At 52.0% G+C, this 16,052-nt stretch overlaps 1 protein-coding gene across 1 annotated transcript in view; it reads left to right on the top strand.

The window, feature by feature from the left end:
• COL16A1 (collagen type XVI alpha 1 chain) overlaps nucleotides 1–16,052 on the top strand; it is a 76,079-nt gene that overhangs the window by 25,452 nt on the left and 34,575 nt on the right. The window contains 18 exon segments of the mRNA XM_020983543.2: nucleotides 903–1,004; nucleotides 1,354–1,398; nucleotides 1,543–1,578; nucleotides 1,823–1,867; nucleotides 2,636–2,752; nucleotides 2,963–2,998; nucleotides 3,521–3,628; nucleotides 4,535–4,657; nucleotides 5,737–5,790; nucleotides 6,043–6,084; nucleotides 6,530–6,565; nucleotides 6,652–6,705; nucleotides 9,014–9,082; nucleotides 11,303–11,356; nucleotides 11,440–11,466; nucleotides 12,106–12,171; nucleotides 12,372–12,419; nucleotides 12,539–12,592. Coding sequence (XP_020839202.1) covers nucleotides 903–1,004; nucleotides 1,354–1,398; nucleotides 1,543–1,578; nucleotides 1,823–1,867; nucleotides 2,636–2,752; nucleotides 2,963–2,998; nucleotides 3,521–3,628; nucleotides 4,535–4,657; nucleotides 5,737–5,790; nucleotides 6,043–6,084; nucleotides 6,530–6,565; nucleotides 6,652–6,705; nucleotides 9,014–9,082; nucleotides 11,303–11,356; nucleotides 11,440–11,466; nucleotides 12,106–12,171; nucleotides 12,372–12,419; nucleotides 12,539–12,592 — 1,116 coding nt within the window.

Raw genomic sequence — 16,052 nt, 5'->3', positions numbered from 1 at the left:
TTCCCTTCCCCTCTCTCCCCCTCCCCGTATGGGCCCTGTTCTGCTTAACATTTTTCAATGACTTAGATCAGGGCGTAGATGCCATCTGGATGAATGCTGGTAGGAGCAACTAAGATGGTGGATGGTGAATCAGAATCTGGAAGGATCCAGATGAGCTGGGGATGATAAGCCAGATCTAATAATAGTGGAATTTTAGGAGGACAAATATAAAGATCTACACTTGGGTTTAAAAAATTAATTCACTGGTACTAGATAGGGGAGGACTGGCTAGACGACAGTTCATATGCAGAAGATCTGGGCTGCTGTGAAGTCGAGGTGAGTCGAGGGTGAGACGAAGCAATCAAAACAGTGTTAACACAATCTTGCCTTAAATTAGAGGAAGGACTTGGATGAGTTACAGCTCACACCTCCTCCCCCTGACCAGCAGCCAGTCTTGGGGCGGGAAGTGGGCAACATAAATCCATTGGAGAAACTGAACGTGTTTAGTTTAGAGAAGGGGAGGGCTGCGGTGAAGACAAAGGAGTAGATTTATCATGCTTAGCTCCAGAGGACAGAACTGGGAGCAGGGGGTAGAAATTACACGGGCAGATTTAGGCTTGGTGTAAGAAAGATCTTCCTACCGATCAGAGCTCTCCAAAGAGTGGAACAGGCTGCCCCCAGGAGGCCAGGAGATCACCATCACTGGGGTCTTAAAGGACAGATCAGAATATCTTTCATTGCAGATGTTGTAGTGGGGATTCCTGCTCAGGGACCCATTAGACTGGATGCTCCCTGGTATCCCCATCAGCTCTGAGATTCTGTGATTCTTCCAGAGGGTGATAGCTTAAGGACCAGGCAGGGTGAAGGGAAGGACTCTGGGGCTGGTGGGGTGACCCTCTGTTCACTCTGGGGCTTTTTTCTAGGGGGAGCCATGTCTGTCCTGCAGCCCAGGCATAGGTGCTCAGAACTTGCTGGGGATCAAGGGAGAAGTGACTTTCCCAGGTTTTGGACTGCCTGGCCCCCCAGTGAGTGACTGTACCCTTAGACCTGTGGAGTTCCCCATTAATCCCAAAGTCTTGGGTTTGGTATCTGGGCAACCCAGGAGTCCCATGATCTTAGACTCCTTCCCTCAACCAATGTGGGAGGCCTCCACTATGAGACTATTTGGCCTTCATCCCAGCCCTACATCTGGCTTAATATATGACCCTGGCTGAGTCAACCCCATCTTGGGCCACAGTTTTCTCATCTGGTACACGAGCAGACTTCTCTTCCCTCCAAGGAGTTGAAGTGACTGCCATTCCTCGCTCCAGCGTCCTGGGATGTTTCTCATCAGGGTGAGGAACCTCCTAATTTCTTACTTTGGTGTATTTTCAGGGGAAAGCTGGGGCACCAGGCCCAACAGGAATTAAGGGAGAGAAGGTAAGTGCTGAGGAGAGGTTGGGGAGAGGCTGAAAGTGTGACTTGGGGTGGAGGAAGAGCTGAAGATGGCAGGTCATATATGATGTCACTAGGGAACTCAGAACCCTTGCCTCAGTCCCATTTTAACTCTGCTTTCCTTTTCAGGGTAATTTTGGTGAGATGGGGCCAGTTGGCCAACCGGTGAGTGAGTCTGAACTGGCAGAGGTGGGGATAGGCAGTGTTATGGAGGCCAAAACCAGCTGCCTTCTCCTGGAGTGGAGGAGAGGGAAGATGAAGGAGGGAGAAGGCAAGGGGCAGAGGGAAAGAGAGGAGGAAGAGGGAGCAGGGGTCCTTGACAACCATATGGTAGACTAGAGGGCTGGCATTAAGGGTCTGGGATACCTGCTGGCACCTCTGCTGGTCTCTCACAGTCTGTCTCTCATAGGGGACTCCTGGAGCCATGGGACCCACTGGCATTAAAGGGGAGAAGGTGAGGCTGGAAGTTACTGATGAGGGAGGGAGGAGGATAGAGCCCAGACAGTTCACACAGTGTCTATGTGTATAGGACATAGTTGGGGAGCAGGGTAGGGAAGGGGGAGAATGGTATCTGTGTAACTTTGGGCAAGCCCCTTAGCCTTTCTGGGCCTCATTTTCTTCATCTGTAAAATCAGGGGTTGGTCTCTAAGATCCTTTCCAGTTCTATATCCTACGACCACCTCCCCTCCCAAGACCTTCCCAGTGGCCAGCCAAGGGCACACAGTCTGGTATAGGGGCTGCTGTGCTGCCTTGGAGTCAGAAAGACCTGACCTTCCCAGTGGCCAGCCAAGGGCACACAGTCTGGTATAGGGGCTGCTGTGCTGCCTTGGAGTCAGAAAGACCTAGGTCCTGATCCCGATTCTGATGCTTACTAGCTGTGTGACCTTGGACAATTTACCTACCCTCTCTTGACTCCTTTTTCTCCCTATAAAATGGGGATAATAATAACTGTAGGACCTACTTCACACACAGGCTTGCTGTGAGGCTCAGATGGAATTTTAAGTATATGCACACATTATATACAGATTATTATTATAGCCTTCCCCAATTCCAGATTCCAAACCCAGGGTAAAGAATTTGACCTGGCTTGTCCAGGACACCTGTCCAGTCCGTGCCAAACTTGGGATGAAGAGTGGCCTCTAGGAAGTGGGATTGGGCTGGAGTGGGCCTTGGGGGGGCATCCCCCCTGCCCACTTAACTCTGTGCCCCTGCCTGCTGCCAGGGGGAGCCATGTGAGCAGTGCTTTTCCGTGTCAGAGACGTATAATGGGGCCCTCCCCGGACCTCCCGGGGAGAAAGGGGAACCAGGACAGCCTGGTAGTGGCCAGCCTGGGAAGCCGGTGAGTCTGTCCCCTCTGACCCTGGGAGGGAGGGAGCTTATAAAGGATGGCACCCCCCATAGGCGTTCCAGAGGCCTTTGAAACTTAAAGGTGCCAGGGGACAGTGACTCAGCAGGACCCTCGGTGCCATTGGGATCCCTGGGGGTGTGAGAGGACCGGGGAGAACTGATGTCAGCCTCTCTCCTTTCCTATGTGCCTTTGCTTCTTTAGGGTAAAGCAGGGGACCCTGGATTGAAGGGGCAGAAGGTGAGAAGGGGGGCTTTGTGGGTGTATTGTTGCATGGAGGGGCAGGGGACAGTTTCTAGTAGGACAGAGTTGGTGGAAGAAAGGGTACTGGATTGGAAGTCGGAGGATATGGGTTTAAATCCTGGCTCTGATACTTATTACCATTATGGTTTAAGGGAAGCCCCTGCCCCAGTCTGGCCTTTAGTTTCCTTATTTGTAAAATGAAGAATGCTCATTCATTCATTCATTCATTCACTCTAAGGTCACTTCTAGCTCTAAATCCAATGATCCTAGGAAGTCTGGTTCCTACACACACACACACACACACACGCACGCACACACACACAGCTTGGCACAGGGATCCACTTCCTTTTCACCTTCTCTGCCCTGACCTATCCCCCTATTTCTGGCCTCTGAGGGTGCTAAGTTCAGCCCTACTCTCACCCCTGGAAGGGGACCTGCTCCACCTTCTCTAGGGAATGCTCTCAAGCCCCACATGTCTGGCTTCTCCTCCTCATGCCCTTCTACCCTAATCTCACACAGGGTGATGCAGGGAACCCAGGAGACCCTGGGAAGCCAGGCACCGAGGGACAGCCAGGGCTGTCAGGACAACCTGGGGTCAGGGGTCGTCCAGGGCCCAAAGGCGAAAAAGTAAGTGCTGGACATCAACACCTTCCCCTCCCGGTGCCTAGCAGGCAGGGGAGGCCTGGCCCTCCCACCAGCCGTCACCCAGGGCCTCTCTGAGGTGTCAGCTGCCTCCCTAACATGCATGCACTGGGCCTGGGTGCCACTCACTCTCAATTATGACAATTATTCTGTAACCAGGGGCCCTGAGAGAGCTCAGAGCCTAAGCAAAATCAGGAAGTAAATGAAATGAGACAGAGGGTCAGAAAACAAAGGCTGCTGGGCCTTGGGCTTTGCTCTTGGAGAGCTGCCAGAAACAGGTTTGGGAGGAGGGTACCACAGAGCCAGGAGGCCAGGTAAGTAGGAGTCCTAGCTCTGAGAGCTCCCAGCTAGGCCAGCGGGGGGCTGCCAGCTGCTGACTCCACCCCCACATCCCAACTTCATCTTCCTCCTCTGCAAATCCAGAGTGATGTTTAGACAGCCTGCTTCTCCAGATGGTTGTGGGGAGAGGCCTTGGAAGCTGCCAAGCACTAGAGCCTTGGGGATTGTGCCCAGGAGTGATCATATTGGGTGCTGTGGAGGAGGGGACTGTTACTACAGGAGGGGAGCACTGGCTGGCCTTGGGGTGAGAGGATCTTGGCCCACATCTTGGCTCTGGCACCAGCTAGATGACCATGGGTCATCACCTAACTTTCCTGGACCCAGGTTTCCTCATCTGAAAAATCACGGAGCTGGATAGCAAAGGTGCTGGGTGGCTTTAAATGCTACCATCCTCTTGAATGTGGGGAGGACCATTGTAAGTCTTCTAGGCCTGTTGGCCCTACTAGCACGTGGGCATAGAGGGGCAGACAAGGCCTCCTGAGCCTGGACAGTGCCACTTCTCAGATGCCCAGCCCCCTCTGCCTGACTGCCCATCTGCCCCCATCTGCCCAGGGAGATGCCTGCGACGCCTGCCCCACACTGCAGGGAGAGTTTGCAGACGTTGTTGGAATTCCTGGGAAACCTGGTGCCAAGGGAGACCAGGGCCCCGAGGGTGTGGGCCGGCCTGGCAAACCGGTGAGTCCTCATTGTCCTTTTGTCCCCTTCCCCGTGGTATAGATACCTAGGGTGGCTTCCGTCCCTGGCCCTGATCCGTTTGCCACTTTTATCAATTGCTTATTTGAAAACATGCTTAGTACATCTATCAACCTGGATATGATACAGATCTGGGAGGAGAAGCTAACATAACAGATGACGATGAAAGCCAAATCTAGAAAGATGTGGACGAGCAGGAATTATGATCTGTGGCTAATAAGATGAAATGTTAACAGAGCTAAATGTAAAGTCCTATTCTTGGGTTCAAGAAATCAGCTTCACAAGTACAGGATGGGAGAGGCATGGCTAGACAACAGTTCATCTGAAAAAGATCTGGGAGTTTTAGTGGACCGCAAGTTCAGCATGAGCTTACATCATGACATGGCAGGCTACATTAATCAAAGCCTAGGTCCAGCACAAGGGAAGCAATGGCGCCATATGCATTAGACCACGCACATGTAGAATGTCGATTTCAGTTCCCAGCCCTCATTTTAGGGAAGATATTGGCAAGCTGTAGGGTGTGTGTCCAGCATATGAACCGAGGGGACCTGAGAAGAGGATTGGTTGATGGGACCGAGCATGTTTAGCTGGGAGAGGGGGAGGCTTGGAGGGAGCCTGTTTGCTGTGGTCAGACCCAGGAAAGATTGTTTGGGCAGAGGCTGGCTTTGAAGGCAGAACCGAGAGCATGGGTGGGGGCAGCAGATGCTTAGCATTGTCTCCAAATGGGGTGGGATCCTTCCAAAACCAGAATGATATTGCTCGCTCTATCTCCTGGGCACAGAGGAAAGTGCTTTATGTGTGTGTTTCATTATTCATGATTAGTTATGAATAACAATGAGTGAGACCCCATAGCCAAGTGACTGACCTTGGACTCTGCTCCTGGCACCTATGAGCTGTGCAGTCCGAGTGAGTCTCACCCTCCTGGAGGTCTTCAGGCTGGGACTGGGCGCCTGCTTATTGGGTGTATTGTATGGGGGAGATGGGGCGTGGGCTGTGCTAGATGGCTCCTACTGTCACTACCAGCTCTGTGATGACCCCCTCCCGCCATCTGTGTCTTTCAGGGACAGCCCGGCCTGCCTGGTGTGCAAGGCCCCCCTGGGCTGAAAGGTTTGCAGGTAATATGGAGGGGCAAAGAGGGAGAGAATAAGTAAGGAGGGAAAAAAGCCCAGGATGAGATGAGGGAGGCCAAGGAGAGTGACCAGGGAAGAGGCCGAGAGGAAAGATGCAGGGAAAAGAACAAGAAGGAATATGGAGGGATGAGGGAGCTGGCCAAGAAGGAAGAGAGGAAGGGGGTGGGGTCCAGGGAGAGAAGTACAGGGGGGCAGACAGAATTGTTAGAGACCAGAGTTTCTTGTCCTTCTCTTCAGGGTGAGCCAGGGCCTCCGGGATTGTCAGTCCAAGGTCCTCCGGTGAGTTCCTCCTCCCATCCACTGCCTGCCAACCCCTGGCCCTTGCCCCAGGCCAGAGTCCCGACAGAAACCTGACTGCAGTGGCTTCTCAGGGACAGAGCCCTAGGCTGGTTGGAGGCTTCCAGGCTTAGCTCTGCCTCATTCCTGCCTGGGCCTCTGGGAATACTGCTGAATTAAGGCAGCTTTAGTGCAATGGAAAAATTGCCTGGATTTAGGGTCCAAAGAGCTGGGCTCAAACCCTATCTGTGCCACTTAGTACCCCAGTGAATTGGGAGTCATTGAACATTTCTTCATCTATAAATGAGGGAGGCTGGACTCACCGGCCTGTAAGATCCCTCTGGCTCTAAATCTCTGATCCTGGCTAAGATGTTGGCCAGTCAGCAATCCATATGTCAAGGTGTGCTAGGGCCTTCTCCTGTTGTAATCCATGCTCTCTGGTCCACAGGGAGAGACCGGCAATCGGGGTTTGCCCGGCACCATGGTACGTCTGTCCCCTGGGCTGTAAGGGTGACTTGGAGGGGTGGGGCCCCTTGTAGAGATACAGTGTGATGGTCTTTCTTTCTCCAGGGACCTCCAGGACCTCGGGGACCACCAGGCTTTGTTGGTGAGAAAGGTGCCAAGGTGAGCCAATGACCAGTGCTCTGAGAGTTACTTACTGGCTGGAAGGTCTTGAACAAGGCAGTTCCCATCTCCTGCCTCAGTGTCTTCATCTGTAAAGTGAAGATGGGGGCAGAGTTATCTCTAAGATCCCCTCCTGCTCAATTAGGACCAGTGTCCTGAAAGTCCCTTGTTAGCGATGTGATTTTGGGCAAGTGGCTTAACTGGGATAATAATTGTTGCAATTGCTAAATCACGGTGTTGTTTGAGGAGAGCATCTCTTAATGTGTTTTTAATATTATTGATAGTTAAAGAGACAGCATGGCACAGTGGACAGTGGGCTGTCCTTGGATTCGAGAAGACAGGAGTTCAAGCCTCCCTCCTGGCATGTATTGGGCAAATTGCTTAACCTCTCAGTGCCCCCTGGCAACTCTCTGAGATGCTGAACTACAGATGAATTGGTGCTCTGGTTTCCACACTAGAAGTACCCTACACTGATGTAATCACAGGAGGTCTAGGCTAATAATAATAATAATACCTCATTAAAAATAATATTTAAAGGTTATTGTTATTGATGATTGATTGTTAATAACAATAACAGTTCCCTCTGCCAAAGCCCTCCAGGTTTCAGCATGGAGGTAACCTTGGATCTGGAGGATTGATTATACCAGTAGAGCCGGAAGGCCACCTTCAGCCCCGGGTTCCATGACAGGTTTTCCATGTCTTTTGTTCAAGGACCAGAGAGAGACTCATTGCCAGCTTAGGTTCAGGGAGATGAGCTATTTTGGCTGTTGCAGAGAGGGTGGAGTTGGTGTGGGTGGAGGGGGATGCCCGCCAGGACAAATCTATAGATCCTCAACTGATTGAAGCCGAGACAGTCTGTGAGCTTTGTCCCTGGTAGAAAATCCTCCTGGGGGCAGTCACTGGTGCACATGCTCTGACAGCGGCTGCAAGGGCAGATGGCATGGGAGCACAGTGGTTCCCGGGAGAGGGGCATACGCCTGGGGCGACAGCATTCAGGATTGCATGCCTGATTAGATGTTGCTTACTTGTGTCGCTTCAATGGTGTGGGAGCAGATTGTGGCTTGGCTCTCCCTGCCAAAGGAATGAGGGAAGGAAGGAAAGGAGGGAGGAAGGAAGGAGAAAGAAAGAAGGAAAGAAAGAAAGGAGGAAGGAGGGAGGGAAGAAGGAAGGAAGAAAAAGAAAGAGGAAAGAAGGAGAAAGAGGAAGGAAAGAAAGAAGGAAAGAAGAAAAGGAGGGAGGAAGGAAGGAAAGAAAGAAGGAAAGAAGGCAGGAGGAAGAAAGAAAGAAAGAAAAAGAAAGGAAGGAAGGGAGAAAGAAAGAAAGAAAGAAAGAAAGAAAGAGAGAAAGAAAGAAAGAAAGAAAGAAAGAAAGAAAGAAAGAAAAAGAAAGAAAGAAAGAAAGAAAGAAAAAGAGAAAGAAAGAGAGAAAGAAAGAAGAAAGAAAGAAAGAAAGAAAGAAAGAAAGAAAGAAAGAAAGAAAGAAAGAAAGAAAGAAAGAGAAAGAGCGCTTATTCTAGGCTGGCCACCCCTCAAAGGAAGTCATGAGCCACACCCCATCTGGGTTCAGGTCCCAGTCTCAGACTCAGGCTCACAGCCTCTATTCTGGGGAGGCACTGCTGGCATAACTTGACCGGGGGAGGCGCTACACCAGGGGTGGGGAATCTGCAGCCTTGAGACTGCATGTGGCCCTCTGGGCCCTCAAGTGAGGCCCTCTGACTGAATCCAAACTTCACAGAACAAATCCCCTTATGAACAAATCCCCTTGATAAAAGGATTTGTTCTGTAAAACTTGAACTCAGTCAAAAGGCCACACTCAAGGACCTAGAAGGCCACATGTGGCCTCGAAGCTGCAGGCTATAGCCATGGTTCATGGCTAAAGCTCCTAGTTCGAATCCTGCCTCGGGCACTTTATGGTCAGTTATCTGACCCTAAGCAAGTCACTTCATCTCTGTGGGTCTCACTTTCCTCATCTCAGGCTGCCCTTCTCACACGTTTATTGTGAAGAAATCTCTTGGTTCCCCTGAAAGGGCCAGGGAGACAGGGAGAGGTGTGGACAGCACAAGGACCTCCTTCTTGGGGGGTTAGGATCCCTAGTTTCCTGGAGGGCTGAGAGGCTGATTTGTATGTGTCAGGGGCAGGACCTGAACCCAGAGCCCCTAGGACCCTGTTCTCTCTCCCGTGCTGTGCTGCCTCCTCTGTGGCCACAGAAGTTATCATGAGGACGTAAGTGGATGCCCTTGGAGGCTGCAGGGCTGTCGGTTTCGTCCTCCATACTTGAACTTTAACTTTTTTTTCTTCCTTTCCTCTAGGGCTCTGCTGGGGTGAAAGGTGCCATTGGACCCCCAGGACCCACAGGCCTCAGTGTCACCGGCCCCCCGGTAAGGGCACAGCCCTTGTTCCCACTAGGCTGTCCTACAGCTGGGGAAAAGTGGGACAAAGCTGGGCTGGGAGGCCCCAGGGGGCTGGGGCCGGGGGCAGGCTGTTTGTGGGGCTGGCCAAGGCCTTGGAAGCCCTTGTCTCTGTCTGGTGGAGAGCTGGGACAGAAGCCAGGGCTGGACACACATGCAGCAGCCCCTGATTGGTGCCTGACCCCCTCCTCAGATTCCCCACCTCTCCATCCCTCTTCCACACAGCTGTCAAAGCGATTTTCTTTAAGTGCAAATATAACCCTAAACTCCAGAGGCTCCTATTGCTTCTGGGGTCAGATACAAATGAGTCTGTTTAGCATTTAAAGCCCTTCCCAGCCTGATTCCACCCAGCATCATTGTACATTATTCCCCTTCACATACTCTAGAGTCCTGCCAAACTGGCTTAGGAAAGACTACCAACCATGGAGTCAGAAGACGTGAGTTCAAATCCTGCCTTTGACTCTTAACCTGAGGGGCTTTGGGCAAGTCAGTAGTCAGTCAACAGTTACTTAGTCATCAAGAATTTATTAAGTGCTCACTATATCCCAGGCACTGTGCTAAGCTCTGGGGTTACAAAGGAAAGCAAAAAACCAGTCCCTGCCCTCAATAAACTCCCATCGTGATGAGACAGACATGTCTATAACTGGGTTCATACAGTCTACCTCCAAAGGAGACAGACAGGATTCTCAGAGAGGACCACACTGGCAACTGGAAGGCCTGGGCCAGGCTTCCTGCAAGAGAGCAGGACTGGAGCTGAATCCTGAAGGAAGCCAGCCATCATCCCAAGGATGGGGGACAGTCAGGGCAAAGGTGCAGAGGTGGGAGATGGCAGGTCGTGTTCAGAGAATAGCAAAGAAGGCCAGCATCTGGCTCATAGAGCGCGTGGAGGGCAGTGAGAGGCAGGAAGAGAGCTGCTGGAGTTTGTAGGGCTGACACTTTAGCAAAGTCACCTTGGTGGCTGAGTGGAGGAGGGATTGGAGTAGGGAGAGACGAGTCCAGGTTGCAATAGTCCAGGTGGGAGGTGAAGAGGACTCGGGACCCTCAGAGTGGTGTCTGTGTGAGCAGAGGAGACAGATTGGGGAGAGAGTGTGAGGGTGGAACTGATGAGATTTAGCAGTAGGCCACTTGACCTCTCTGGGCCTCAGTTTCCTCATCTGAAAAAAAGGAGGTGGTTGGGCTGGATGGTGTCTGAGATCTCTTCCAGTCCTTGTCATGTCACCGGTCCTCTTTGTGAATGAAGGACGAACAACAAGAAGACAAGAATGATGTTTCTGTGATCCTGCGACCCTCCCCCTGCCTCCTCAGAACTCTGCCCCGCCTGGGCCCCTTGCCTTCCTGCCACCTTGGAGCATCCCTGGTTTCCTTCAGTGCTCAGTTCAATTTCTGCTTTCTCCATGAGGCCTCTCCTGACTCCCCCCAGCTGCTGGCGCCTCCCACTGTTCCCTACTGTTGCCTTGTCTTTTGTATAAGCTTGTTCGTGCGCGTGTCGTAGGATGGAAGCTCTTTCAGGGCAGGCACTGTGTAACCTTGGTCTATGTGTCCCCAGAGCTTGGCACATAATAGGTGCTTAATAAATACTTGTGGGACCGTAGATTCGAGCTGGAAGGGACCTTGGAGGCCCCCCAGTCTAACCCTCTCATTTCACAAATAAGGAGAAAGGAGCCAGTTCAGTGCCTTGTCTACTGTAACTAGCAGAACCAGTAAGCGTCTGAAGCAGGATTTGAACCCTTCCTGACTCTCTGTCCACTATGTTGAACTGTGTTTGATTGAATCACACGTGACACTCAGCAGATATTAAGCTGAGTGAAATGCTTTGCGGCCATAAGAAGTTGGAGGGGAGGCTTCTTGGGAGGAGCCCAGGAAGATGCAGGTGTCTGGGGTAGAGATTTAGGTTCAGAGTCTGGCCCTGGCCCTGATTAGCTGGGACCCTCGTCGCAGGCACGGCCCTCCACTGCTCCGAGCCTCAGTTTTCTCATCTGTAAGATGGCAAGGGGCCATTCCTTCCACCTCCAACATGCTCCAGTTCTGAGAGTCCTCTGGGCTGCCCCCTTGAACCTCGGTCTCCCTCCTCAGGCATCCAAGATGCCCAGTCCCGGATGGTGCCCATACCCTTTCCTTCTCCTTTCTTCCCATGAGGAGGGAGGTGCCTGGACCCAGCCTCACCTGCCTCTGCCTTTCCTTCTCCTTTAGGGCCGAGATGGGCCTCGAGGGCAGCCAGGGCTGCCAGGAACCAGTGGGATGCCGGTGAGTAGCTCGCTCAGAGTCAGAGCTGGGGTTTGGCTGCCTCCTCCATCTGGGCCTCTTACTACGCTCTGTTTGTTTCCCAGGGGGAGAAGGGAGTCCGAGGTGAAAAGGTGAGTGTTCATGGGCTCTGCTGAAGCTATAGAGTTCCTGATCTTGTATTGGTGGACAAGACTCTTCCCCATTTGGAGCCTGTTTCCTCATCTGTAAAATGGGGATAATAATATTTGTACCACCTGCCTCACCTTGTAAACCTTAAAGGGCTTGATACATCCAAGCCATCATGGCAATTGACAAAGGTAGCAATGGGCGTGATAATGGACGGCACTACCCCCAAGATCTTCCCCTCCCCTCCTTCCCTGCAGAAGGTTTGGTTGGATTCCTCCCCTGGGTTCCTTCCAGCATGTGGAGGTGGGTAGGCCTGACCCAGCCAGGGTCAGGTGTGGGATATCAGTAACAGGTATGGGAATCCCTCACTGTGGAGACACAGCTTCATGCTCATCCCTTCAGCCCGGGGCAGAGACATCTGTGACATACACAAAGATGTGGAGTACCCACCTGCTGTATTGGGATGAATGGGGATGTGGGAGCTGAGTGGTCAAGGATCAGAGGGCATTTGGGACCAGCAGCTGTCTGGGTCCAGGGGGTCACAGGCCATTAGAAGGCATCTGGTCCAATGCCTCCCTGAAACTCCAGAGGATGCCCCCCTCTTCCTTTTTCCCTACTCCCTGTAACTTCTCTTCTCTTTTCAGGGAGATCCAGGGGAGTGCTCCTGCCCCCCCGGTTCCCGAGGAGAACCTGTCTTCTCTGGCATGCCGGTAAGTGCTGCCCCCCTAGCCCGGGGGAGCAGCCCGGCTGCCCGCCTCACCCCTGCTGTGCCCGCTGTGCCAGGGGGTCAGTGGGGCTTTGCGCTCAAGCCAGAGACCTCCCTTCGCACTCTCCCCCCCAACCTCCCGCTTGGTGTGTAGATGTCTCCTATAACCTCTCCCCTTCTTTTGCAATCCCCTCCCCCAACCAGGGTGCTCCAGGACTTTGGATCGGCAGCTCCTGGCAGCCGGGCCCTCAGGTGTGTGCCGCTTCTCTGCCTCTTGTCCCGCCATGCCCCTAGCTTCCCGCCCCTGTTCAACCCTTACCAAGACAGGGTAGGACCTTGCCCAGTGTCTGAGTCTCCCTCCTTTCTTTTAGGGTCCTCCAGGAGTCCCCGGACCTCCAGGACCCCCCGGAATGCCTGGACGGCAGGTGAGGAGAGAAAATAAGGGTGATTGGGGCAGGGATTCCACAGGAAGGCTGGCCAACAAGACTCCTGGTATCTGGGCACCACTGCCTCCTTCCTGCCCCTTGACCAAAGTCATCCTGGAGGGTTTAGGGCATCTCTAGGGACAAAATAAGTCCCCTGTGACTATTACTTCCAAGGGCATGGCCTCTGGACAATAGAAGAGATTGAAAATGGTGCCCTCTGAGGTACCCCATGCAGATGTAAGAGACCCTAGACCTGGGTCACACCACTCCCCAGGGCATCAGAATGTCTGTAAGAATTAGAACTCGGCTCTCAGTGGTGTGTTAGAGTCCACAAAGTATCTTCCTCTCAGAATTTCTGTGAGGAAGACCATACAAATGTTACTTGTATATCATTTTACAGATGAAGAAACTGAGGCCCAAAGAGGTTCCACAGTCTGCCCAAGATCAGATAGTCAATGTGTTAAGGGTGGGCCTGAGACCCAGACCTTCTGAGCCCAAATGTAGCGTTCCTTCTCCTTCACCACAAGGCCTGTCAGGAAAGCCTGGGCTCCTCTGAGAGTCAGCAGGATAAAAAAGAAATAATCAGCAGAGGGAAGGCACTAGAACGAAGAGGGATTGGGAAAGGCTTCTTGGACAAGATAGGAATTTCAGCTAGAACTTGACAGAAGAAACAGAGATGAGGGAAAGTATTGCAGATGTGGGGGGCAATGGCCAGACTCTGGAGATGGAGTGTCTTGTCTGAGGAACAGCCAGGAGACCAGTGTCACTGGACTGCCAAGTATGGCAGGGATGGGGAGGGTGGAAAAGGTGAGAGGTGGTTGTGAAGGGCTTTGGACACCAAGCAGAGAATTTTCTGTTTGAGCCTGGAGGTAATAGGGAGCCACTGGAGTTTATTGAATTGGTGGGGAGATGAAATGGTTAGAGCTGTGGCAATCACTTTGACAGCTTAATGGAGGATGGACTGGAATAGGGAGGGACTTGTGGATAGGGAGTCCAACCTGGCTTTGTCCAGCTGTGAGGACAGAGATGAGAAATGTGGAAGCACAAGATCTGGCCCCTGATTGGTTATGTGTGGCAGAGAGAGGTAGGGTAACATCAAGGTTATGAGCCTGGACAGGAAAAATAGTGGTGCCATTGACAGGGATAGGGACATTTGAGATGGGTGGATTTGGAGAGGAAAGATAATGGGATATGTTTGAGATGCCCACGGGACAGAGACTGGGACCAGGCATTTTAAGTCAAGAGTTGCCTAGCATAGATGTGATCACGAAACCCATGGGAGATGACGAGGTCCCCAAGAAAAAGTGTGTGCAGAGAGGAGAGGGCACGGAGCCCAGGGGTCTGCCTACAACAAGGGACTGTGATAGAAAGCATGAGCCATCCAATGAGGCTGAGAAGCCATGGTCAGATAGGAGGAGAACAAGAGAGAGCAATGGCATGAAGGAAGAAGGACCCAGGCGGAGAGGGTGATCAGCAATGCCCATGGGACGGAGGAGTGAAGGAGGAGGACTGGGAAAAAGCCATAGGGTTTGGCCATTGGTAGCCTTGGAGGAAGCTGCTTCAGCTTGGTGATGTTGTCTGAAGCCAGACTGCAAAATGCTGAGAAGAGACTGAGGAAAGAAGGTGGGGGTGCGGAGGGGGAGAGAGCATTTCTAGGCATTTGGCTAAAAATGGGAGGAGAGAGAGAGGATGAGAACTTGAGAGGATGGTTGTGTCTAGTATGGGTTTTTTTCTTAAAGACGGAGGAGGCACGGGTGTACTCGTAAGCAGGAGAAAAGGACCCAGCAGATGAGACACTGAAAATAAGGGAGAGAGAAGATGATTGTGGGGGCAATTGGCTGGAAAAGATGGTAGATTTGGAATCGAGGGCATATGCATTCAAGTCACCTAACCTCTCTGAGCCTCAATTTTCTCAGCTGTTAATTGGGCATTATCTATCTCACAGAATTGTGAGAATCAAATATAATAGTGTGCATACAATGTTTTGTAGGCCTTGAAAAGCTATATAAATGTGAACTCTTCTTATTGTCAGAGAGGCTGGAAAGGCCAGGATCTCCAAGGGGGAGAGGATACAGAGTTAAGATCAAAGGGTCAAGGACTGAACCTTGGGGAATGTGGATTGGAGGAAGGGTAGCCCTCCAAGGACTGGCCTGAGAGGTAGAAAGGAGAAAACCAAGCCAGCACAGACTCAGGAATCCAAGGGAAGAGAGCTGTTAAAAGGAAGTGGGGGATCAGACGATCAAGAATGTCAAACGGTGTAAGAGGCCAAGGAAAATGAGGCTTGAATACTTCCTTTGTATGCTGCTGAATGTTCCAGTGCTCAGAAGTCCTCCGTCCATCCTTCTCCCGGCCTTGCTGGGCTGCCGGTCCCTGCAGCCATGTAGGTGGAAGAGGCAGCATGGCCTAGTGGATGATCCCCAGACCTCAGTGTTAATCCTGGTTCTGACAGTCCCTTCCAGTGTGACCTTTGGCAAGCCCTTTCTCGCCTCTCCAGACCTCAGTTTCCTCCTTTGTAAAAGGAAAGGGTTGAAGTCAAGAACCTCTGCCAGACCTAAATTTCTCCAAAGTCAGAGAGGCAAGTGTGGCCGGCGGCCCCAAGCTGGGGAGCCCAGGATCCTGGCCCTTCCACCTCTCACGGGTTGCATGATCATGAGTGAGCTGCGTCAGCTCTTGGAGACTCCGCTTCCTCATCTGTCAAATGAGAACACTTGAATTCCCTCCCTCACAGGGCTATGCTCTCAAGAAAGCATTTCAGTTTGAGTTCATTTTTTTCCTACTAGATTGTGAATTTCTCAAGGGCAAAGACTCTGTTGTTTCCTCCAGGGCCTCATGGCGTCCAGCATATAATCAGCACTTAACAAATGTTTGTTGAATGAATGAATGGATGGATGAATAAGTGAGCGAGTGAATGAAGTGGTCTCGCCTGGAAAAAAACCCAAGTTCCGCTCTGCCTGTGTCTGCCTGGGACACCACGTGTCCACCTGCCAAGTATCTGGAGATTCTCAGGAGCTAGGCCCATGCCGAGAATGAATATGAGCAGCAGCAGCCCTTCCCATGGTCTGGTCCCCAAGGATGGACTGGGCTGTGGTAAAGAAAATGAAAATTCCCCTGAGCTCTGCCTAGGAATAAAAATAATGAGGGGAAGGGAAGATGAGACAGAGACAGTGAGGAAGCTGGGCAGGGAGGGAGGGAAGAGAAGGAGGGAGAGAGAGAAAGAGAAGAGGGAGAGAGGGAGGAGGGAAGGAGGGAGAGAGAGAAAGAGAAGAGGGAGAGAGGGAGGGGGGAAGGAGGGAGAGAGAGAAAGAGAAGAGGGAGAGAGGGAGGAGGGAAGGAAGGATGGAAAGAAGGAAGGAGGGAAGAAAGGGAAAGAAGGAGGGAAGGAAAGAGAGGAAGGAAGGAGAAAGGGAGCTGGAAGCAGGGTAACCAGGGCACTGGACGAGAAACATGTACTATTTAAATT

Source organism: Phascolarctos cinereus, unplaced genomic scaffold (assembly GCF_003287225.1).
Source record: "Phascolarctos cinereus isolate Bilbo 61053 unplaced genomic scaffold, phaCin_HiC Scaffold_726;HRSCAF=1367, whole genome shotgun sequence".
Classification (NCBI taxonomy): domain Eukaryota; kingdom Metazoa; phylum Chordata; class Mammalia; order Diprotodontia; family Phascolarctidae; genus Phascolarctos; species Phascolarctos cinereus.
Note: the sequence above shows the minus strand (reverse complement) of the source record. Positions and strands in the feature narration are given on the sequence as shown.